This window comes from Thamnophis elegans, chromosome 3 (genome assembly GCF_009769535.1).
Source record: "Thamnophis elegans isolate rThaEle1 chromosome 3, rThaEle1.pri, whole genome shotgun sequence".
Lineage (NCBI taxonomy): Eukaryota > Metazoa > Chordata > Lepidosauria > Squamata > Colubridae > Thamnophis > Thamnophis elegans.
In genome coordinates this window covers 56,963,038-56,989,468 of record NC_045543.1, presented here as the reverse complement: position 1 = coordinate 56,989,468, position 26,431 = coordinate 56,963,038, and the positions used below count along the sequence as shown (strand labels likewise).

The 26,431-nt window shown below is 39.4% G+C and overlaps 1 protein-coding gene across 1 annotated transcript in view; it reads right to left on the bottom strand.

The window, feature by feature from the left end:
* GRIN3A (glutamate ionotropic receptor NMDA type subunit 3A) overlaps positions 1-26,431 on the bottom strand; it is a 144,023-nt gene that overhangs the window by 5,166 nt on the left and 112,426 nt on the right. The window contains exons 4-8 of the mRNA XM_032213814.1: positions 24,209-24,354; positions 21,697-21,812; positions 16,806-16,957; positions 4,844-5,008; positions 2,744-2,817 (exon numbers count right to left, since the gene is read on the bottom strand). Of these exons, the coding sequence (XP_032069705.1) occupies positions 2,744-2,817; positions 4,844-5,008; positions 16,806-16,957; positions 21,697-21,812; positions 24,209-24,354 (653 nt within the window). The remainder of the gene's footprint in view (positions 1-2,743; positions 2,818-4,843; positions 5,009-16,805; positions 16,958-21,696; positions 21,813-24,208; positions 24,355-26,431) is intronic.

Below are 26,431 nucleotides of genomic sequence, written 5' to 3'. Positions count from 1 at the left end.
AGGGGGCATTTTCCCCTATTGCCAATATATCTGTCCAGGGCATGTTCTAATGTCTGGTTGGCGCGTTCAGCCAACGCCTGACCCTGGCTGTTATAAGGAATACCAAATTTCTCTTTTGGGCGTCCCAGCGATGAAAAGGTCCGAATAGAATGATTAATAACATGTTTGGTGGCTTCACCCCTTTGGGGGGATGCCATAATGTAGCCTGAACATGTATAACATGCATTTGCCAAATTTGGCAACACTCTGTCCCTCAGGGATTAACTCCCATAGGGAGAGGGTTTGCCTGCTGGCTACAGGTGGGGCATAGTTGAATAATTGCTGATGCCTCATTTGCAGTAATGCCAAATGGTTTTATGAGCGCTTTTTTATTCTGGTGAAAGTAAGAGTGGCTATCCCAAGGTGTGATAGCAGAACAAACATTGACATGGGGTGGGGGGGCTGATGCCGTAGCGTCAGCAACATCATTGCCCTCCTGGAGAGGCCCAGGGAAGGGCTGACTTCAGATATGGGAGACATGGAAAAAATAACAGCGAGAGGAGACAAGACCTTGTAAAGTGAGAAACAGAGACAAAAGTTGTGAATCAACAGAAGAAGAGAGATAAGACTCACACAAAGAAGTTATAATCTGAGTCACATAAAGACTAGCAAGAATTAAGTTAAACGGTTGTTTGTCAAATAACTGAAAGGCCAAGATGGAAGTGGCCAATTCATCTCTTTGAGCAGATTTTTGTGGCTCTGTGAGCTGGGTGTGCCATGTACCATCCTCCTGCCAGGCACATGCTCCCATCGGCAAAGACAGTTATAGCGTCTTTGATAGAAAAAAGCTGTTGAAGGAGGCTTCCACTGGAGTGGAAGGGCTTTTGTAATTAGGGCTGCAAAAAGGGCGGGTATCTGAGAAATAGTGGACAAGTGTCTGAGATTTTTCAGCACTCTAAAAGGGAGGGCTTCATAGACAGGAGCAGCGCCCGTTATGTCAACGGGAAAAGCAGAAAGAAGTTCCAGATCATCTGGGGTAAGAGAAGGATCGGCTCGGGCAGAAGCCTAACCACGAGCCACAGCACTGCCAGCTATGGTGGGGAGAGAGAGAGAGGAAGCAAAATAAACGCCGGCAGGATCAGAAGAAGGAGGGGGAGGTGATGTGAGCGAAATGTCAGAAACAGAAGGAGAGGGAGGGGGGGAAACAGAGGGAGAGGAGACAGACGGAACAAAACTTGAAGGGCGATCTAAATAAGGAGGTGGGGGAGTAAGATCAGGGGGTTCTATGGGAAAAACAGGAGAAGGGTCAGAACAATGGAGTCTAAGAGCAGCAAGTGTGACTTTCCAAGTCAGGAACATTGGAGTAGGAGCACGAGGTTCCTGATGGAGATATGTGCCTATTTTCACCCATGGTCCAGGTTTAAGGGAGCCATGGTGAGGATAGGAGGGGCAGTTTTGCCAAATGTGTATTAACAGTTGGTGTAATTCAGATTTGGTAGGAAAGACAAATTTCTTTGTTAATTGACTTTTAGAAGCTCTGAGAATCTGGCCAAGTTCTGAGTTCCCTGCTCCTTGGACAGATCCGCCCCCATACTTACGAAAGATCAGTCGTTTCCACGAACGACGACGAGTGCGCGGGTAAGCGATGGGGTCTCAGGCACGCAGCGGCGAGGCTGCGTCGGTCCGGCGGAAAAAATCACGTCGGAGGTCACCACTTGTTGTTCACCACAGTCCGTCCCTGGAGGGAACGGCTTCTCCAGGGCGGCACCTGGGCACAACAATCAAGGGGGTCACCCACGAAGCTAATCCTAGAAAGAACTTGAGGGCACGATCTCTCTGGGTGAATGACATGACGACCACTTTATTATGTAGCGAAGCTGAATATATAAACTTTCATACGCAAATTAGGTTTTCAAACATTGCAAATGTCATTGGTTACAAATTATGCATCTGGACCAATAATAGAATTGATAACTGCGCGCTTCCTAAGTTTCACGTGTACGCCCTAGTTTAGCTGTTTTCCAAGCAAGTACAAAACAAGCAAATTCTATAGGTATCAAGAACAATTTGTGGTCGGCTACATCCGTCCTGTGTGGCTAGATGTGCAGACTTTGCAAGTCCTATCTAGCTACCTGTTTAAACCATTTCCTATAGAAGATTTTGCTGCCAGTTACGGCCTAGCAAAAAGGCCTGCTAACAGACAATGAAAGCATGAAAGAAAAGACATTCTCAGAGCATAGCAACAGAATACAATGTGTTAAACCAGTTTTTCTCAATCCTAGCAACTTTTAAGATATGTAGATTTCAACCCACAGAATTCCCCAGCCAGCCATATGAGTTAGAGAATTCTGGGAGTTGAAGTCTACATATCTTAAAGCCGCCAAGATTGAGAAACATTGTGTTAGTCAATACTAAATCAGTTAATGAGAAAAAAAATATTAATTCAGGGAAAGGATATATAGTTAAATTCATTCTTTCAGTGTAGCTGAAGTGGCTTTTTCTGATATATGACTCTCTTGATCCCAAATAGATAAAATTTTGTACTTTCCTACAATATTTCACTATCTTATACAATACAGGTGAAGTGGATCTGTCTGATATGTGATTCTCTTGACTCCCAAATAAATAAAACTTTCTACTTTTCTACAGCGTGTCAACTGCACTATACAATTCTTCTCCTTTAAAACAAAACAAAACAATGTCTGGGGAACCTTTATCTACAGATGCATCAGCAAACAAGAGATTAAAAACTCATTTTTCTTACTTCTTTTCAACTGGCTTTGTTTTAAGCTGGTGCTTGTCTTCCATAAACGAGTTGTTTAGAGCCCAGTGCAGTCGCTAGAGGAAAAACCCAAAATAAATTAATCAGAAGGGAAATTGCCCGTGCATTTTAGGTAGAATGAATATATTCTGGAGGGAATGCAGTATGGAAATAAAACTGTTTGCCTAATTTATCATTGTTACTGAATGTTGTATCTTTATGACAAGTCCAAAGTTGTGGCTCCTCATATTTGCTAATACTGCACGTTAGTAAAGGACTTGAGATTAGATGGTTGCATGGAGATTCAATCCAGAAGTTTCCTAGGGCAGAGCTGGGGGAGGCAGAGACAGAGTTACAGATTCAGCCATACAGCCAGAAGCGTTGCCAGGCAAGGTAACTAACTGGAGGCAAAATGGGCCAACAGGCTGATTAAATATACCAATTACTGTATGTGTTTTAGATCAGAAATGGGAAATGTATGACCATCATGATGTTAACTATATGGTGCCTACACTCAAAATGGAAAACTGGGGGAAAGACTGTAGGGCTGCAAGTTCCAGATGACCTAGGGCAGTGGTGGGTTCTGGATCCCGTTGCAACCGATACGGTGCAACGGGGCTGGGCGTCCACCACATGTACGTGCATGCATACTTATCACCTATGATGCTCAGCAGAGAATTGCGCAGGTGCCGTACGCTCTGTGTGCATGAGTGAAAGCCCCGATTAGCTCAAATACAGGTAAGGTGGGCGAGTGGGCCCTCAGGAGCACCGTACCAGAACAGTACCTGGTGCTCCAGCAGGAACCGGTACACCCGTACTGGGGCGTACTGGTCGTATCCCACCACTGACCTAGGGACTGAATGTAATAAGAATGGCCTTTCATGGCTGATACAGAGAAGCTTTAGAGAATAATCACATGGAAGTGCAAGTTTCTCTTCCTCCATATCATAAAGAGTATGGGAAAGAGAGGAGTCAACCCAGAAGAACATTCTGATGGCAGAAGCTTATGTCATCCTTAAACATTAAAATGTGCACAGAAAACAAAATGGTGGACAGCTAAAAAGGATAAAGCAAGTAGGAATTCAAGTATGGTTTTTGAGTTTCTTGAGTAGCAATGACTAAGGCACAAAAAGCTCACCAGCAATGTTTCCTCATTACTGAGAGCTTAGATTGTGGTTTGAGGGACCACCTGTAGGTAGAGGTTAAAAAAAGTTCAATGGACAATTCTGCAGGACAAAACAACCCGCAAGATTGATGTGATGTCTCGGTGTTGTGTCTGTAGCTCATGCTTTGCATGGAACAGGAAATTTACCATAGAGATGTTGATCCTCACGGTGAACATAAGCTGTAGGGCATCTTGACAGCTTGAAAATGTTAAAAGTTCTACACTGAATGCATACATTTATGAAAATGTTCACGAGTTAATACCCTTTCCATTTTAATGCATATTATTTATAATATGAAAACAGATAAAAGTTTTGTTCCTTCTGTCCATGTTGGAGAAATAGACTTATGTTACTGTAATAAAATAGATGTAATACAGTTGGCATGCAGTTTTTGAGACACTGTGGTTGAAATCCAGAAAATATTGTGATATTTGTAACTGCTAGATACTGCAAGTAACCAGAAACTTTATTAGAAAAATCAAAAAAATCAAAACTAAAGATATATGATTTTTCTGCATTAGTGTGTTAACAAGGAGTTCCAAATTTATTGAGAAAATTCCTTTGTCTGCAAATTATATGAAATCTTAGTCACTTTTCCTAAAACTACCTTATGTATTTTTCTCAAAAAACAAAAGTCAGATAATTTTTTAAATAGTATTATTATTTCTGTTTTTTCCAGTCAGTTGGAAAGATGCATTAAAAGGAAGGAAGGAAGGAAGGAAGGAAGGAAGGAAGGAAAGAAAGAAAAAACAAAGGTAGAAAGACACAAAGAATACTATTATCCCAGATTTTGCTTCTTAATTGTGGTTGGGATGTGATAAGACCTCAAGAACAGACCTGGAAATACCATCTATTGAATCCAATCATTTCAGTAGGACTTCAGTTCCAGCCAATGCAGAATCTGATCATTCCCTTTGAGAGACTTAGGCATATGTACCTGACTTGTATGGAGCCAATATGTCATCTTGGATTTCTTTTTAATTCGTGGTATCATTAACCTGTATATGATATGTTCTCCAATGGTAGTGAGAATAGACAGGCCAAATCCAACACACAACATCACAAATAGCCCGGAAAAGTGCTTGATGCCCATTTGTAGGGTCTGTTAGGAAAAACAAAAAAAGGGAAATCCATGTACAAATTTATAAAATGGGAACACACATGCAGCAAAATCGACAATTATTTTTATACAACCCTTTCACTTGATTTTCTTCCCAGGAAATTCTCTGGAGTCCATTTGATGCCATATAATGGGCTATAGCCAAAAATGAAAATTTGCAAAATCGCCCTGACACAAGAGAGTTTTAATTGCCTGAGACATGGAATTAAACTTGGCTCTACCAGGTTACTGGGACCCAACCTATTGTCAGGGTTCAAACATAAAGTTGCATACTCAGTGATAAGGCCTAGCTGCCTTTGGACTGGCTTAGTAGAAGTGAGAGATGGCTGTAAACTACTTGCAATTTTAAGTACAGTTACATTACAGTTGTAACTCAAGGACTCCCTGCAACTCACAATTCCCTGAAGCAGCACTTCTCTGAACATTGTGAGACTTTACTCTGGGGAGAAAATTAAACCAGCAGGAGAGGTTAATAATTTTAAGAGGAGTACTGATATCAAAGAGCTCACCAGTGCTAGTAGGGAATGGTAAGGACTCCTTACTAGCATTGATGATGTTACTGTACCTGGTTTTGGCAATGAAAGATCTGCAACAAAACAAGTGAGCTCAGACCAAGGACCCACATTTCAACCAAATATTCTCATTTATCCTTTATTGACATGTCCTGAGATAGCTTGAGACCTTTTGGGTGAGTTCCGCAATCTCTCACACAATTGGGCTTGTAAAATTTCTTTCTTCCAAGATGGCTACTTTGAGATCTGTAATGGAGGGTAAATGCTTTACATTGCCCTTGATTTGAGTCCAGGAGTGAAATTCAGCAGATTCTGGAGAACTGGTAGTGGACATTATAACTAGTTCAGAGAACTGGCAAATACCACATCTGGCTGGGCCCTGGAATGGGTGGGAATTGAGATTTTGCAGTATCCTTCCCCTGCCAGCCCCACCAAGCCATGCCCACAGAACCGGTAGTAAAAAATTTTGAATTTCACCACTGAGTCCCAATGCCAAATTTGATCCATCAATTCCTTTACATTATGTAAAATCCTTTTACATAAGCCTTGCCCAGTGTATCATACTGAGAACCTAAAGGTTATCAGCAGATGATAGCATATATCAGATAAGCATGAGAAGCACCTCTAATTTTGTGCGTGTACTTATTGTGGCCTGTAATAATACTGTTGGTATAGGCATGGAAGCAAAACGGAAATCTGAGTTTGTTTCAGGGTTTGGTTTCCATGTTAGCATCATTGTCCAGTTATTTCTTGTTGCTTGTTGGAAACTGCTCCAGTTGAGTGATGGTCTGTATGCAAGAATGGGCCCACCAGAAATTATGCAGACAATGAGGTTTGTGAAAAATGATGAAACATTAGTTTCATACTAATGTTTCAACTAGATCAGCTAAATATAGAACATAGAATTATAGGGCTAGAAGGGACCTCAGAGAACTTTTAATCTTGTGATGGTGAACCTATGGCCATATCTCCTGGCATGCAAGCTCTCAGCTCCAGCATGCATGTGTGCATTGGCCAGCTGATTTTCAGCCTTCCGGAGGGCCAGGGGAAGCCATTTTCACCCTTCCCAGGCTCCAGGAAATCCTACGGAACCCGGAGAGAGCAAAAAACTGGCCCAACAGGTTAACCGGAAGTTCGGAAATGATCCATTTTTGGCTTCCAGAGAGCCTTGGGAGGACCGGGAGAAACCATTTTCATCCTCCCCAGGCTTCAGGAAAGCTTCAGGAGCCCGGGGAGGGCAAAAAACAAGCCCAATGGACCAACCGAAAAACGGCCTCCCTCGCCACCCCGGAGGAAATATCAAGCTCAGCTTGGAGGCAAGCAGTAATGGCGTGCTTGGGGGGGGGCATGGGGTGTGTGCATGTATGCATGCACCTGTGGGGTACGTACTTTGCAGTGACGTGCGGTGAGTTTTATGGCTGGTGAGGTAGCAATTTTTTTTGACTTGTGGACTTCAACTCCCAGAATTCCATAGCCAGGCATGCTCAGTTCCGATTTAAAGCAACAGCATTTGTTTTTCTCCTTTGCTAAATAAGTTTCCTTCTTTCTTTTTCTTTTCCCTGCCCCTCCTTCCTCCCTTCCTCTCTCCCTCCCCCCTCTCTCAAACACACATACACACAAAGTTGCACCAGTATTCAGAAAATTTAGGTTTTCCTCCTCAGCCCATGTTAGCAATACCACTAGCAGCATTTTGGCTGGCAGGTGTAAGTAGAAGTGGAAATTCATTCTACTGAAAACATTGTTTTTGCTTATGATTGGATAATTAAAATTTCAGAAGACCCAAAGGCATAGTATTAGAGTGTTACATAGTGCATAAACTAAAGAACTGTCTCAATATGCTCCCTCCCCCCTCCTCTCTCTCACACACACAAAGTTGCACCAGGAGGATGAAATTTGAATTCTTCCCCCTCCCTCCAACCCATACGTACCTTTTCCAGCTGTTTCAGAGAGGATTTCAACTCTGCTCTTGCCTGCCATCATGAAAAGAAAAAAAAATGTAAAAGGAAAAAGACAAGAGCTGAGGTCAAGCAGAGCTAGTTGCTGCCAGAGTCACCGTGTGGATGACTCTGCGTAACTGTTTAAAAAAGCCTCTAAAAAAACACCCTCTACAGGAGGCAGGAGAACGACGTGCCTCATCTACGTCAGAAATTTTTCGGCTTTTAACCCTTGCTTAGCTCTGCTCGAGTGATCATAAAGTCAGACTAGATGAGGCACCTAGTTCTCCTGCTGCCTCCTGTAGAGGGCACTTTTTTTAGAGGCTTTTTTAAACAGTTAAGCACTAAGCAGAGTCATCCACGTTGACTCTGGCAGCAACTAGCTCAGCTTGACCTCAACTCTTGCCTTTTTCCTTTTCCTTTTACATTTTCTTTTCTTTTCATGATGACAGTGGTGAGGCTCTGCCTCCCCTGCCTCCCCTGACTGCACGTCTCTGGTGCTTTGCATTATGGGTGCCAGCCCATGCATGTGCACCCTCGCATTTTTGGCACCCAACAACAAAAAGGTTTGCCATCACTGTTCTAGTCCAAACCAAGGTGGGAGATCTTATACTATCCCAGTCAAATGATTGTCTGGTCTATTTTTGAAAACCTCCAGTGATGGAGCACCCACAATTCCAGGAGGCAAGCTATTCCATTGATTAACTGTTCTCATTTTCAAAACATTTTTTCTTACTTCTAGGTTGGATCTCTCCTTAGCAAGCTTCTACCCATTACTTCTTGGCCTGTCCTCTGGTGCTTTGGGGAATAAGTCAAACCCCCCTTCTCTAACAGCTCCTCAAGTACTGGAAGACAGTTCTCATGTCACCCTCTAATCCTTCTTTTTGATAAGCTAGAGGTTAGGCAGCCTGAGCTATGGAGATAAGATGAAGGCAGTATCGATGGAAACAGCTAATGAAGCAAGTCTGAGTTGCAATTAGAGGGATGTACAGATGAACCTCAGGAGAATTAACCCTTCAAATAGTACTTCTAGAAGTCAGCTGTTGCAAAAAGCTGGCAGAATGCCTCATAGAATTCCTGGTGTTATCTTATTTCATAAGACATATGAGAGAATTCCATGCCCAAACATTCCCAAAAGTTTTTTTAAAAACATGCAGGACAAAAAGGAATTTGGATCAGAACCAGGAAAAGAGGGCTACATCTTCCCCATTCCAGAAACTTCATCTGGAGGCTTATCCAAAATATAGAGACAAAGGACTTGAACTTTGTCTATTTTAACTTAGTCCAAATATGCAAAGAAAACACTTTTTAGGTGACAAGGATTGGCTTCCCTGAATAGAAACCAGCAAATGGGAAGTAACACCAGCAGATGTCAATCAATAATACTTTTTTTTTTTTTGCATTTTGTAAGCTTGATTTTGGACATCTAATCCTGTTCACTGGCTGTATAATGAAGGCATTGTTAAGAAAAGTTTTCAACTGAAGATTGTTCCTTTTATGCTATGAAAAAGCACATAAAATATGGCAGCTCTTTGATTAATTAAGTAATATGCCTAATTGCTCTTTTAGTTAGCAGAGGAGGAAAAATAATTAATCTGATGAATCTAATGACAAATCTCAGCAAATGAACAATAAATTAAAATATGGTGTCTATGATTTTTTCCTATGAGGATTACATCATAAACATTTTTTTCTTGATAAGAGGAATGTTTTCTTTTCACACCAACCTCTTAATCTTTTCAGATTATCTTCTTTTTCTATCCTTACGCATCTCAAAGTCTTGGCAGCAGCATTTTCTCTTTGACAACAGATTCAAAGAGAATTGTAAGCACTGAATCCAAGTGCACAAAACACGCAGCTTTCAACTAGGTGACTTTAATTGAATTCACATTGATGAAGCTCTTATACTTAGCTGTTTTGCTCACTTTCCCCAGAATGTGTTTAAAATATTCTCCTTCCAGGGATGGAGGTGGAAATGGCTACTCCAATGTTTCTGAAGTGTGACTTCCATTAGCCTCGACTACGGAGACCAATGGTCTAGGGCCATGATGACGAACCTATGGCACACATGCCACAGGGGCACACATAACCCTCTCTGCAGGCACGCGAGCTGTCAGCCCAGCTCAGCTCCACAGTGTATGCACACATGCCTCCCGCCAGCCAGTTGATTTTTGGGTCTTTGCTGCTGTGCCCCCCCCCCACATGGTCTGTTTCTGTTCCCAGGAGGCTACAGGGAGGCCTACTAGACCCAAAATGGGGCGTGGGGGAGGGGGTCACATGCGGATGCACAGGGAGCAGGGCACCGGTGAGAAGGGGGAGTGTCGCATGCACTTTCAGCATGCAATGAAAAAATGGTTAGCCATCACTGGCCTAGGGTGCTAAGTATGAAGAGATGATGGATATTCAGCGATAACTGGACCTCAGTTTCAGTGATATCTAGGACTACAGATTTATACTACATTCATAAAGGCATTCTTTATGGAACAAAACAAACTTCAAAACAAGCAAAATTATCATGGTTTTAAAAATACATCCTTAGTTTGTTGCCCAATTTTTGTTTAGAAGTTCTAGCCTTACATTTGTTAGGTTCTAGGCAATATATATCCATAGAAAGTACCACGTGCTCTTTTAAGTTGCTACTAAATTTTAATTTTTGTTGTGACAGGAGGAAATACCTAAATTCCAATATCTAAGGGGCTGCAATCAAGAAGAGGCGGTCAACTCTTCTCTAAAGCACCTGAAGTCAGGGCAAGAAGCAATGGATGGAAAGTAATCAAGGAGAGAAGGAACTTAGAACTAAGGAGAAATTTCCTGACAGAGAGAACAATAAACCAGAAGAATGGCTTGTGGGTGCTCCATCACTGGATGGGGGGGAGAAAAGACTGGACAACATTTATGCAGAATTGTATAGAATTTCCTCCCTGAACTGGAGATTGATTTAGAAGACCTCCAAGATCTCAAACTTTTGTTTTGAATTTTCTGAAGAAAAACATGATGGGATCAAACTTTGAAGTTTGGAAGAAGATCAGAATGAATAAAAGTTTACCAATAAAGGAGAAGAACACTTATATTTGATTTACTACCATAGAATAAACCAAAATATTTTTAACACTGGACATATTGGACAATATTTTTGACTAATAGACCCAGAAGTTAATTTTGAGAGTGACTGCCTCTACAGATAGACTGTGCTTAAAATATGTTATGAAAGGAGAGGTTTAGCAGACAAGGTTGAGACTAACCTGAAAGTGACAGGTCTCAAGAATGATGCCGAAAAAGACACTGCAGTTGATATAAGAGCCCCAGCTGATATCTTAGTAATTAAAAGGGATAAACCCAGGGGTGAGCTGCTGGGGGTTCACAGGGGTTTGGGAGAACCTCTAGCTAAGATTCTGTGCAGTTCAGAGAACCCCCAAACTCTTGGCTGCCCCCCCCCTCCAGGAATCCCCACAAAGCCCGTTTTGGATGCAGGTAACTGCAAGGTGCATGTGAAGGCTCGGGGAGGGCAAAAAATGGGCCTACTGGAAGTTTCGGAAGGCCAGAAACTGTGACTGTAAATTAAGGTGACCAGACATCCCGATTTCAGCAGGACAGTCACGCTTTATAACAATTTGTCCCGTGTCCTGGGGCGTTTTTAAAAAGTCCCGATTTTCTGGCTTCATGTTGAAAGCCCAGTGGATTTGCTTAAGAAATCCTAACCTGGGCAAGATAAAAGACACTCTGTCTAACTAACCTCTCTCTCTGTCTCAGTATTTTCATTGAAGATATTAAAACGTTAAAGCAACAAAATGGAACCCCCCCGCCCCTTTAACTCATTTTATAAGAAAAAAATGACCAAGTACCATAGAGCTCCAGGAAATGCTTGGCTAGAGAAGCCATGAGTGTTACTTCCTGGATTTTCCGGAGGGGAGGGGCACGGAGGTTGGAGGTCAGCTCGTGTGGAAAAAAATGGTGGCAAAGTTTCTTTGAAAAATATTTCCCTGACTAATTTCACCATTTTAATTTGCTCAGTTCTTTGTATTAACATCTATATCATTCTGGATTGACTTGGAGTGCTCACTTGTGCCTGCTGGTAAGTGAACTGGGTTTTTTTCTTTTATTTTTTAATGCATTTTAAAATAATATTTTATTTATTGTGCATAGGATTTTTTAAAAGTTTTATTCTGTGTGGATTCTTTTTTTAAATTGTCTTAGACTATTTAAAAAAAGATTCTATCCAAAATAAATTGAAGTGAACCATTTTTAAAAATTCTATGCACAATACTTTGAAATGTTTTACTTCAATTTATTCTGTGTGGATTCTTTTTTTAAATTGTCTTAGACTATTTAAAAAAAGATTCTATCCAAAATACAAAATACCAGCTGCAGTTATTCACTTAAGAACTGTGGCAAGAAAGGTGGTATAGTGACCAAAGTTACAATGGCATTGAAAAAAGTGGCTGATGACCATTTTTCACACTTAGCGACCATTTTCACACTTAGCAACCGTTGCAGCATCCTCATGGTCACGTGATCAAAATTTTGATGTTTGGCAAGAGTTACAATTTATATTTGTAAATTGTAGTTATGTTGAAATAAAAAAAATTACAATACTATTTTTGCGTTATATGAAAATTTTTGTTGCTCCGTATAAAATTTTTAATCAAGCCCCCCCCCCCCCCCCCCCCCGGTCAAAGGTGTCCCTCTTTACCAATCTGAAGATCTGGTCACCTTACTGTAAATCCTCCCTTGAAATACTTTGCTGGATATGAGTGAGAGGAATTCACAGTAACTTAATAAAAAGAATTTTTTGTCAGGACAAGGAGTCTGCTTCATAGTTTGGGGAAAGCTAGGTCAGAACAACAATACCAGTATAGTTTGCTGAAGAACCCATTACCCGCTTGCCATTTCCCTCCTTTGATTTGAACATCTCTCCAAGTTTTCTGTAAGTTTCTATGCAGCTGGAAGTTGACTATTATTTCCCAGTGGAACTGCATGACAATCAAGCCATTGATGCATGATTAGAAGAGGCTGTTCTGGCAGATGAAAGCAGAACGTTTTGTTAAGCAAGTTTGGGTTATGGGGAAAAAAACAGAACAAAGAAAAATCTTTAAGCAAGCAAAGAGGGGATATTCATCAGGGAATAAAGTGCAAAGTACTGCAGGCTGAAATATTGGTTATGGAGAGAGCCAAAAAAGTGATGAAAAGCAGGAGATGGATATTTCATTGTTTAGCAAGGTCATCACAATATTTCACTTATAGATAAGGCCATGCCAGACCATTTCTCTTGTGTTGACATCTCCTGCTATGCAAGCCAGAAACTTTGATCAGAAAAGATTTTAAGGTAGGGGAAAAATCTTGTATATGTTATCACAAACACCCAGATCTTTTGTAGAATGTATGCAGGGAAGAACATCCTTTTTTAAAAAACAACAACAACATCCTTTCAATCTGGAGAAATCACAGATACTCACCACACAAGCACAGAGTGCAATTCCACTCTGCCTTCAATAGGTTTTGCCTTCAGGCCCCAGACAGAGACTGTGGTGTTTTATGAACCCACTTATGCCATGACAGTTTTAATTTTTGGTATTCCCTGGCTGTTTGTTTGCTGTTTGATTCTCCTTATTGTGTTATGTTGTTATATGCTGCCTGGAGTCATTTGATGATTAAATTGTCTTATAAATCCAATATAGAGGTAGACAAATAGATAGGGTCCCTGGAGTTTGCTTCTGATCACACTGTCAACCTTCATTAATGTGTTTGCTATTGAAATTCCAATTTGTTTGCATTGGATTAGTACTCTGAAGGGGAGTTGCTTTGTTTTTTATCCTATACTCCCACCCATCTCAAAAGCATAACCCCTAAAATTTGTTCAGGTGGCATGAAAGTTTTACTTTTGCTTAAAAAACCAAAACAAGCCCCCATAAGCAAAACAAAACAAAAATGGCTGGGTAAGTTTTGAGGGTCCTACCCTCAAAACGAAGCTATAGAGCACTGCACACCAGAACAACTAGACACAAGAACAGTTTTTTCCTCTGCTAAACAACTAATCCCCACAACACTGTCAAACTATTTACTAAGTCTGCATTACTGTTACTATTAATCTTCTCATCGTTCCTATCATCCATCTCTTCCCACTTATGACTGTATGATTGTAACTTTGTGGTTTACGATTTATATTGATTGTTTCCTAGTATGATTTGATTGCTTATTTGTATCCTATGACTATCATTGTACCTATGATTCGTGACAAATGTATCTTTTCTGTACACTGAGAGCATATGCACCAAAAACAAATTCTTTGTGTTTCCAATCACACTTGGCTAATAAAGAATTCTATTCTATTCTTAACGTACTTAGGTTTTGAATTCTCAATTGCACTGCACAATTAATAAAGTCACCTATATTATTTTAACATATACCCAGGTTTATATAAAAATAACATTTCCCCCCCTAAAGTTATGAAGATAAAAATTTTATATCTTGTTAGATCAGATAAATAATCTCAATCAGCTGACTGAACCTCAGCAGCCCCAGAGTCATGACAGGACCTTACCTGTAGTAGATCATCAAAACTTTCCAACATGTTTACTTAAAATTATTTAATATTGTCTCTTTACCATGCAAGGAATTTAACAAAAGAAGCATTTGGCAGTGGAGAAAAAGTGGTGTTTTTTTTTTTCAAACATGGGAGCAAACCAAACCAACTAACCAAACTGCATTATAGGACTTTGGATAAAATCATTCAGATAAATTCACAGAAGCAACTTTGATGACTTCAGAAGGTGATTTTCTTCTCTCACAGTCATGGGGAGAAATGGGTGGAGAGAGTACTAGCCCTGAGCTAAATGGCAAGCTAACAAACTGTGTCTTTAACTAATAGTTAAATTTTTGAAATAGCTCTTGATCACACATTAGGAGTCTGAAGCCTCCTGAGTCATATCTTCTTGATTTCAAGATCTCAAACCATTTCAAACCGTTCCACTTTGATCCAAATATAATCATTAACTTCTTATTAATTTTATCCTCTTGGTGATAAATCATTGCTCATCAAACTGATTAAAGCTAATCAACTAAAAGTCTCAAAAATACTTAGAGCTGATTAGACGTATACTTCCAAATCGCAGTTTTTAATAAGTCTTACAATAAAGTTTTCAAATGATGGGATTGCATGAGAGGGAAAAGGAAGGATACATCTCTTCAGCATCCCTAGCAATGACCAATTTGTGTAATCCTTCAATGCTCTACTTGATATCTCTCTTCCAGTAGGGCTGAACTACTAAATGCTGCATCCTGAGTTTGCTTTTAAGGCAATTCTGACAGAGGCCAGCTTCTAAAGAAACACTTTTCCTATCTTTGTTGGAGTGTTAGCAAAAAGAGTGTTTTCTTTTCCTTTTAAAAAGATTAATAGGCTGCCTGTTTTCAGTCTTCAAGCTGCTTGTTATAGGAGAGAGGGAACTGAAGAGAAATTACATACTTCTCAAGCCAATGTTTTTCTGGCAAAATAAGAGTTATTCCTGTAAACAGGTATCTATAAAAGACAAGAATTGCTTACCAATCTTTTTAACAGAATGTTATCCAGGACAACACTGTTTCCAAATATCAAGTACTGTTTAGGATATTTTATAGAATCTAGTATTTGAGCATTTACACTTTTATTAAGACGGAAACCAAATCTCATTTTGAAACTGTGTTTCATCATGTTTTCTTTAAGATTTTGTTGGCCTTCTCACTTTTTAGCTTTCACAGGCCATGCAAGCAGCTTACCCATGGAAGTAAGATAAGGTCTCCTTTAGATAAATAATTATGAAATGTGCTGGAAAGAGGGAGTTTTTTGGCCACGCTCCTCATAGCTTGTTATCATTGCACTTGAGTGAAGATTAAATAACTTAATTTCATGAAACTGCTGGACTATCTCTTGAATCCCAGGTCAGAATGAACTTTGTAAGGAATAAAATTCCAACAGTACCAAGGAGTTCACAGATCAAAATTTGCTGAGGACAGGAGTGCTACATTAAAAACTGTCGTTTCTCAAAGAACAGTACATTTTGGGCCACATTTTTGCTGGAGAACCTAAAATGCTACTTCCTTTCAATATGCACATTAAAATCAATATTAAAGTCATGCTGTTATTTCCAAAACAATTTTGACCCACTTATGTTTCTATGGATGGGTCCACAGTATGCATATTTCTTGACTGAGAGCTGGATGTATAAATAACCCTCTCTGAATAGCAGCATCCAGAGATAGAGGTTTCTAAATAATCATAATACTATAACGGTGAGCTTATCAGGTAGGTTATTATTAGGAGAGAGAATCAGTTTCCCAATTGCTTCTTTTCCACTTTGCTGGGTTTGTGTGTTGTGTGTGTTAATAATGCCAGTTAAGGAGATATGCCCTACATTTTGCTGTGCATAATGAACTCAGGTTCATTCATTTTAGCATGTGGCCTCCCATAGTAACCAGGGTAGCAAGCACTTGTAACTGAAATGGATGGGCTGTTAATTGCAGGTATGAATTAACAGACACATAAGCAGGAATCAGGGCATTAAGAGCAGGGCAAGAAGCTGTTTTACCCTCTTCTCTTTCATTAGAAATCATTACCTGGATGCTGTATTGGTGTTGGGGGGAAAAAAGCTTTTCACAATGAAAGCTTTGACAAAAAAGCTTTGGATCATTTCCTCTGCCCTAGCTACTCCTGGTCCTTCAAGACTGCTGTTTGAATGTATAAGAAATGTTCATGCTATTAAAACTATACATGGTATAAGGTTCTGATGCAATGGCTCTGCTCATGAAACTCCCTCTCTCTCTCCCTCTTCCTCTCTCTCTCCCCTCCCGCAAATGGATGAAACGAAGATTGACCTGTGAGGAAAAGATGTCTGTTTACAATCTACTGTATCTTAATTTACATGTGCTCAAACATGCAACTTGAAGTGCAACTGGCTTTCATATGTTTATATGGTCAAATTTTATAATCCAGTGTTCTAGTTAAACAAAGAATACATGCTCGTGTGTGCGCTTGCACACACATTCACACACAAAACCCAGAAAAAAGTGTCTGCTAGGACTAAGGGATGCCAACTTTTTAGGTAGCTGAATGCAACATAGAAATGAATTCTACCAGAGGAAAGGATTTGAGCAAATGTATATAACCAAGAACAGAGATATACATTAGGATAAAGGTATGTGAAAATGTACATAGACTTTTATGCATACTTTAATAACAATGACCAACCAGAAAACTTGGATGGGAGGAGATTGAAATAAATACACAGTTAAAAGAAATGAGAGACTCAAAGGGATGGATTTATCCATTCCAACTGCTGGAAGGACCTAAGGAACATTTCTTACCTCCGTCACAGCAAAGCTTCTTTTTCCGCATGGTACCACTTTGTACCACTTGTCATGCAAGACATCCATGAAGCCATGGGACTTATACTGGCTGATGAGTTCAGAAATATTTGAGGTCAGTGGAGAGTTTGGAGGAAGGCCAATACCATACCCTAGCAAAAGAACAACAACAGTATTTTTCTCATTAGTTGATTCTTGACCATAATTGCCAAACAAGAATATCTAAAATTGTAGTTTTGGCAGATGATCATTAAAATATGCATCATAACTCCTATTCGATGCTTGCTCCTTTAGCTCACTGAATAGTAAGAAATTAGCTTCTACTTTGGCTCATAGCAACAGCAATCTTTGCGGAAGTGAGAATTTTGCCTTCTCTGTGGATGGAGAAAGTTCTGCTGTCAATGACACTATTAGCTGATGTACAAATTACACACAAACAGCAGAAGCTCACAGCCAGAGAGGCTTACATATGAGTGAATCTGCAAATTATGAGTCCATACTTGACCTACAGGCTTCTTGTGGCACCGTAAACCCACTTTGACTTGCTTGATGTTTTACTAGCTAGCAAAGAACTGGACATCTTCTCATACATCCCCTAGAAAATAATACAGGATTATGGATTAAAAGTTTTTTCACATTTGCCTTGTTACCCTTTAAGTATATCCCACCTAGAGAGAATAGGGGTTGGTATAATGAACTAGTGGGAGCCCCACTCCAAGCTGCATGTATGTTGTGGAATTTTAATGTTTGTTCTTTTAATTTTTATATGTCCCCCCCCCTTTTTTCCCCCCATGTAAGCCGCCCTGAGTCCCTAGGGAGTGGGCGGCATACAAATCCTAATAAAACCTAAAACATAAACATAAATTTTGTAAGGCAGGATCCAATGTTGGAACTGCCTCCACAACTTCTGGAGGCAATTCGTACCAGTGATTAATTGTTCTAACTGTCAGGAAATTTCTTCTTAGTTCTAGGTTGGTTCTCTCCTTGATTCTTTTCTAACCATTGCTTCTTGTTCTGCCCTCAGGTGCTTTGGAGAATAGTTTGACTCCCTCTTCTTTGTGGCAGCTTCTGAGATATTGGAACATTGCTATCATGTCTCCCCTAGTCCTTCTTTTCATTAAATTAGACATATGCAATTCCTGCAACCCTTCTTCGTATGTTTTAGCCTCCAGTCCCCTAATCATCTTTGTTGTTCTTCTCTGCACTCTTTCTTAGAGCCTTGATATCTTTTTTTATATTGTGGTGACCCAAACAGGATGCAATATTCCAAGTGTGGTCTTGCCAAGACTTTATCAAGTGGTACTAAAATTTCATGTGATTTTGATTCTATCCTTCTGTTAATGCAAAAATCAGTATTTTTGGCTATGAGATTAATGGAAGTTTTGCATTGCTAAGGCTGCTTTTGATTGTATGATTTTATGCTCTTTTTCTTCCCAAAGGTTTTTCTGCTTACTTGTTGCGATCCATTTTGAGAATTTTACATCATCATGCTCACATAATAAATATGGGGAAGGGAGATTAATATCCACTGACCCATCTGGTAATGACATTGTATATGGAAGATGGAATGCAAAAAGGAGTAAAAGATCAGAAGCAAGAATGAATAAACTGAAACCCTCTGTGTGTGAGCGAAATAAAGAGAAAGAGGAGGGATGCATGATATTTCAATGAAGCGGGTGTGATTTTTATGGAAGTCAGCTGATAAATATATGCACGGAAATGAACATGGAGATTGTGATGAAAGGGTTAAATATATATGTTAAAAAGATTAGGGTGATGTCATCCAGATAGCTGTGAATGCATATGAAGATTGAAAAGAGCCATGATGGTGCAGTGCTTAGAATGCAATATTCCAGATTAACTCTGCTGAGTGCCAGCAGTTTGATCCTAACTAGCTCAACGTTGACCCAGTCATCATCCTGAAGTCAGTAAAATGAGGACCCAGATTGTTGGGAGCAATATGCTGATTGTGTAAATCATTTAGAGAGAGCTGTAAAGCACTATGAAGCAGTATATAAGTATAAGTACTATTGCTATTATAGGTTGATGATAGTCACATGTATGCTCCAATGAATAGTAATAATGGGAAAAAACTGCAACATTCTGAATGAATGTGTTCTGCGGCAATTTTGTGAGGGAGATGAATAGATGGATGATAATGAGATGAGGGAGCCCCCCCAAAAAGATACTTAATGGTTTGGACACTTAAGAATAAATTAGAATGGTGATAGCTTGGGGAGTATCTATTTGGGGGAGGGGAGCCTAGTTCTAATATGTAATTTTAGCATAAGTCTTTTCATAATTACAAATGGGAAAAGAATGAATCAAAAACCATGCTTGATTTGATTATTTGTGACGAAAGTCAGAACTAGTGAAGGATTCAAAGGTGATGAGAGCTTCTGAACATAGGACAGACCATTGTTCACTAGCATTAAGAGTGCATCTTGGGAGAGGGGGATGGAGATGGAAATAAAAGAAAGAAATGAGAAGAAATGATCGAGATTATTCTCCCAACAGAATGAGTGGAAAGTAGACACAGAAGCTATTTGGGAAAAAGGAGATCAAAAAAATGTATTCTGTAGCTCCTGAGAGTAGAACTAATGCAGTAAAACTATAAGGAGATGGATTCAGGCTAGACACCAAGAGAAACTTTCTGAGTGGAACAAGTTGTCACATGAACTGGTAAATCATTCTTTGATGATGGTCCTTACACAGAAGTTGGATAGTCATTTGTAAGAGACGCTCTAGCCTGCAGTGAATAAGGCGTTGCATTAAATGGTTTCTGAGATCTCTAACTTTATGATTCTATGAAAAGAATTGTGTTACCAAATTCCACAGAAATATGTGTGGTTTTGTTAAGAATGAAAAAGAAGCTTGGTGAAAGGATGATGTGAAAGAGATTGTACGAGACAAAAGAATCCACACAAGAGAACAATTGTTGCAAAATATAAAGATGAGGGAAACATATTGTATAACATATTCAGAGACAGCAAAAAAGAGTTGCAAAGAAAGTAGACAAAGATAGAAAAAATTATTAAAATATAAAAACTCAGGGAAAATGCACAGCATTTTGTGGGAAATTAGTGTGATATATGATGGATATAAAAGAAGAGATGTAATGCTTAGTGAATTATTGAATGCTGAATGGCAAATTCATGAGGGCTAACAAGAAGTCCATCAATTGTTTCATGCACTGTATTTATGGAGAGCTACTTAAATTGGCTTTTTTGATGTGATGTATAAGCAAGAATGAATGAACAAATGAATGAATAAGTGAATGGATTAATGAGTGAATGAATGAATGGAATGGAATGCTTGGGATCACATTGCTATTGCATTGAGAATATGGATGTGCATACACTTTGGCATAGAGATATTGCTGTGTGGCTGGTTTGAATTATTTGCATTGCAAAACAGAGAATTTAATTGAAGCAATGTGTGTAAGGGCATGCTTTTGCCTATTGTGAATTCGCTGTGACATAAAAAATATAAAAATCAGTTGAAATGGAGATTGGTTATAAAAGAAGTGTGTGCAATAAAACAAGAAGATGTGGGATGAAGGATGAATGGATATGGAAGAAATGTGGACTAAATACAAAAGTAAAAGGTACATATTGAGGTGATTTGATGATACCTTCAGAATATACGAGGCATGAATCAGAAAAGAAATATATAAAGGAAGAGTGAATGGGTCAAGAGGAAGATGCTCCAGTAGTTATGGCATTGCACCCAAGGCACCTATTATTGTTAGTATTATTAAATTTTTCATCCGATAAAGAGAGCCTCAGGTTTACACCAGTTAAAAAGAAAATGCCTATTAAGTGAATAACTCCCAAAGACCTCTGCAATTTTGCCAATGGGGATTTCTAATTGCTTGTATAATCACTTGCCAATTCATGACTATTAGTGGAGTCCACTAAGTCCTTGCACAGAACTGGAAAAGAGCAAGAGGCCAGCAATTTCTGTACCATGTTCTGCATCTGGGAAATATGACATTGTTTTATATTAAGTGGTGTCGTGTGTTTGGATATGCAAGAAATCACACTTAACCAGCTGGGTTGGTTCATTTTAAGGGTTGTCTATTTGAACTAGCTAAGTGTTTTACAGAGTGGAACCAGTCATACTGTAGAAAGTTAAAAGTCCGTATTTGCCAGAAATAAGAACTGGAAGATAAGTCATGACATTGTACTTTGCTTGTCTCCAGTTTGGCAACTACAAAAGTACTCTTAGGCTTTCCTTCCTTCCTTCCTTCCTTCCTTCCTTCCTTCCTTCCTTCCTTCCTTCCTTCCTTCCTTCCTTCCTTCCTTCCTTCCTTCCTAGTGGCAACTATTCATTATGCAAACCACTGAACATCACTGCTTCTTTAATGCTTCTTTCCTACCTTGTTATTCTACTGAAGCAGAAGAAACTACAACGTGATAAAAGGAAGCTTTGCCTTCTTCGTGGATGGCTTTTTCCTACTCTGGTCAATTTTTTTCGTTCATTAAAGATATTCTTTGCATTTAAATATAGCAAGATGCTTTGTGGGCCTGTTAGATGTAAAAAAAGGATAAACAACTTGTGTGTTTTGTTTTGCTTTGAACCAAGGAGGGACTCTTAAATACTGAACATCAAAAAGTAACATTTAATTTGATTTTAATTTAGAATTAGAATTCAATTACGGTATGTACTTTCTAGTATAAACAACATTATATAGTATTAATTAAATGCAATTTATATAATTATTCCCTGGGATTTTTATTCTTTGACATTCTGTGACACTAACAACTACAATTTGGACTCCTTCCAAGGTTTTCAGTGCTTGGGCATCTCCCCACTGCTATAAAGGATATGTAGAAAACAACAAATAAAATGGTCATATAAAACACAGTTTCAGAAAGTTGTTTCTTACCTTCAATTGCAAATGGTTTTCCCACTGTCAAAAGTTTACAGTCTGCATCAATGGATACTTCATAATCTAGAAGGGCTTTGTCCATGATGAAGGCATCTAATTTCTCTGGATCCTGCCTGAAAAGGAAAATAGTCAACAAAGTACAACAAACAAGCAGTGATTAAGTTTTATCCATTTCTACAAGGCTTGGTGTTTCCAGATGGAAATTCTAGATCTATTTTCCTTAATCCCAATAAAAATCAAAGCAAAAATTCATCTATGAGCCAATAAAACATATGTAATCTGATGCTGGTGTCATAGTCTGTCAACCAATTTACGGTATCTTTTTTTAAAAAACTTGGTGAAATGAAACATATAAGCCTTTTAAAAGCTAATGGATATATTTTTGCTAGAAACATTATTTTAAAAGCAGCAATTAGATTTTTTTAAAAAAACTAATGCATTTTTTTAAAAAAATCAAACCTTATCTGGTAATTTTTGAACAACAGTAAATTGATCTGCAAAACCTATGGAGCTTCAAAGGATCCGGGATGGACTGCAAAGTCTTCTCTGAGGTTTTAGATCAGGTGACTTTCAGTCAACTTTGCTTGTTTATTCTGTTTTAACATCTACTTGCAACCCACACAGAGCCCCTGGCTGGGCTTTTGATGTGTGAAACCGTTCCTATATTGGCTGTTTTATTTGCAGTTCTTTTCCTAATCATTCCAAACAGGGATTTTTCCTTTTGGATAGCAGCCACACACTGGATTGAAATTGTCCACTATAATTCCAAGATCTCTTTCCTGATCACTCACTGCCAGCTCTGATCCCATTAATATATAGGTGAAATTGAAACTTTTTTGTGGCACTTTGTACTCTATTATATCAAACAGAACTTGTTATTCTAAGCCCCGTTCTTCCAGCTAAAGGGATCATTTGGGAACTTTCTAGTTTGTTGAACATTCTGAGATCCAGCTGAAGTGACCACCTCACTAGTAGGACCAGCTCCAGTATAAAGTTCTGTCTTTCATGATTACATTTTTTAAAAAAAAAATATTGGCATATGTAATGAGAGGCATCCATAGGGGGCATCAAACATAAGTAGATGGTTAAAAAAAACACTGTGCCATTGCAATGGAACCTCTAATCCTTTTTGTTGTTGTGAGTTGTGACATTACAAACACATATTAAAGAAGCAGGGAGCAGGTCACTTGAGAGACCGTCTCACCCCACTTGGATTGGCCCGAACCACTTGTACTGGCAGAGGAGACATGCTGCAGGCCCAATCAGTATGATTAGCGCAGGATAATGGCCTTCTCTGCTGTGGCTCCTGGAACATCTTGCCTTTGGATGTGAGGTTGGTCCCAATTGTCCTATCTTTTTGTAAAGGCCTAAAGTCATGGCTCTTTCAGTCGGATTGGGGCCAGAGGGGGAATGGTACAATGGACGTAGTCAGTGGTGAGATTCAATTTTTTTTTACTACTGGTTCTGTGGCCTGACTTGATGGGTGTGGCATGGCTTGGTGGGCGTGGCTCGGTGGGCATGGCAAGGGAAAGATACTGTAAAATCTTCATTCCCTCCCCAATCCAAGGGAAGGTTACTGCAAAATCCCCATTTCCTCCCGATCAGCTGGGAGGCAGAGAATAGATGAGGATGGGGCCAGTCAGAGGTGGTATTTACTGGTTCTCCGAACTACTCAAAATTTCCACTACAGATTCTCCAGAACTGGTCAGAACCTGCTGAATACCACCTCTGAAGGTAGTTGATTAATAACAGATTCCACCACCCCCACTCCGTTTCCGCCCTATCCATGTCCAATTTTAGTTTTTTTATGTTTTAACTGTACATTTAACAGTAAGCTGCTTGGGTTACCCTATGGTAAAATGGGCGGTTAATAAGTTTATTTATTTATTTATTTATTTATTTATTTATTTATTTATTTATTTATTTATTTATTTATTTATTAATTATTTGTTTGTTTGTCTTGTATGCCACCCATTTTATTTATTTATTTATTATAAATTTATTATTATAAATGTATTTATTTTTATAAATAAATAAAAAATGACAAATTGTGGTGGTACAATGCTCCAGTGTTCATTTTGAGCAAAGCATCAGCTTCTGTGGACATCTCTGAATTCCAGTTGTTATTGACTGGTCTTTGGAGAAGTTACAATATGTTTCTGTGCACTCAGAAACATAGAGGGACCATCTTTCTATTCATTGGCTACCTTCCTGCTCTCATTGGCCTTTATGGGCATGTTAATCATATGTACTAGGGTGATGCACCTGCACAACTAAATCCGAGATAGGCAAATTTGTGGGTTGCAGATTTTTTTGAACCAAACTCTCAGCATCCTTTCCATTAGCCATTCCTTCATGGGCTGCTTGAAGCTGCAGTTCAGCGATAGCTGGAAAGCTATGGCATGACAGACTATCTCCATTAAACTGGAATGTCAGCCCAAAGGGAATCCAGGGCTTCTCCCTTGGCAGCCCTTTGTTGATTTATCTCTAACCCAGGAAACCGACTTACTTCAAGTATTCCACTCCATCAGGAGTTGCAGGTACATTGAACCGTTTCATGTATTCATGCATATCTGGGAAGCTTTGCTTGAAATAATCTTCAGCGCTGCTTTCTTTCACAGTTCCAAAGCGAAACCCCTGGGAAGGGTGATGCAGCTGAGGAGAAATGCCAAACATTTTAAGAACAAAACAAAACCGGGAAGAATTTGTACAGCTTAGTTCCTTGGATTTCAGGCAGCCTTGTCCTCTCAAGCCATGTAAATGGATGAGAATCATTTATCGGTCCTTAGGGAATTAGATTTATATCCCACTTTTCATGCAACAGCTCATGATGGCATGTATAGCATTCCTTCCTCCTATTTGACTGGTTTAAAGGAACTGAAGTAGCTCCCAGGTTTGAGGATGAATTCGAAACTGGGTCTTCCTGTGGTTGCTCCAACAACATATATACTCTATTATACTACAGCACGGGTGTCAAAACTTGATTTCATTGAGGGCCACAACAGGATTGTGTTTCACCTTGGGGGCTGGGGTGAGCGTGGCCAGGGTGGGTGTGGCCACCTTGATGTCACTCCTGTCAGGGGCACCTATGATGGCCTTCTGCCAGTGAAAATGGGCTCCTGAGCTCTGTTTTTAGCTGTGATAGTCTCCTTTAGCCCTCTGCTAGTAAAAATGGAGCTCGGGTGGATTGCGCATGCCCCCCCATGCCCAGTTTTTGGCTGTGACAGCCTCCTGCAGCTCTCTGCCAGCAAAAACAGAGCTCCTTTTGTGCTGGCAAAGGACTGCAGGAGGTTGTCATGGCCGAAAATGGGGCTTGGGAGGGCTGTGTGTGGCCCTCCTGAGCTCCATTTTCACTGGCAGAGGCATCACAGTCTGATCCTTTGCTGTTTCCAGGGCAGCCCAGTGGGCCAGATCTAAACATCCCATGGGCTGGATCTGGCCCTGGGGCCTTGAGTTTGACACCCCTGCACTACAGCCTTTAATGAGTTGTGCTGATGGTTTCAATCAGAGTGGAGCTCAGCCTTAGAATCATTAATTAGTTAGAAAGTTAGAAAGATAAATCAATAATGCCAGAGCTGCCTAATCAGAATACCCAGTTTGAAACTCCTGCTATTTTTTTAAACAGTATATCATCTAAAACAGGGGTGTCATCTAATAGTTTATCATTTAAAACTTGGCAATTTTAAGACTTGTGGACTTCAACTCTCAGAATTCCTAAGCCAGCAATGGCAAGTCCACCAATCTTAAAATTGCCAAGTTTGGAAACCCCTGATCTAAAACACTGCATCACATAGTTTAATAAGGAAATTCTTTTTATTTCAAATTATTATATATTTACTCATACATTATTTAATTTTCTGATGTTTTTCTGTGTTCCTCATGTCATAATAATGGAGCAATATTTCCCATTTGTTTTGCAAAGATGGTCACAGTTGGCTCTGGAGTTGCAAAGAAGAGATCTGGAGATCACACAAGGTCTTAGCCAATGTTCCCATGTCTCTTCTAGTAGCCATATTTCTTCCAACTATAAAATGTGGGTAATGAGAACCTCATGTATTGTTCAAGAACATTAGCACATACCTCCAAAATTCTGGAGTCAGATTTAATATTCACCAAATGTAATTGGAACATTAAAACTTGAAACCTTATTGTTTTTTCCTCACTAATGTCTTCAACATTAAGGCTATAAAGTAGCTTTTAAGGTGAAGTGCAAAACTTCTGTCTATTTTTTAATATTCAATGTCATTTATTCACTTGAGTGCCATTTGGAAAATAGATCTGTGACATAATTAAACTAGTCGTGGGCCTACTTCAATCTTCATTTTATAGTCAGAGTCATTATCACATTATCACACTTCTGCTATTGCTTAATTGAAGAAGACCCTTAGGTTTTAGATATGTAACAAATCTTTGAAGGACACTTCAAAATAACCCAGATTGATACTAACTATGCAGATGTTCAAAGATACTCCGCTTCAGAGAAGAATGTCTGCCCACCTTTCTAACGCATACACAACTTAGAGTGATGAGGTTAAATATCTATTAAAATAGTAAAACCAATGAAGCAGAAAATAGATTGAGAACAAACTTAAGGTAAAAATATTACTAATTTGCAGAAAGCTTCAAAGGAGACCAGTGGAGCTTCCTTAGGAAAGAAATTCCACAGTTTGAGTAAGACTACTACTGGCAAACTATACATTCGAAAGACCTAAATACTTTAAATACCATAAAT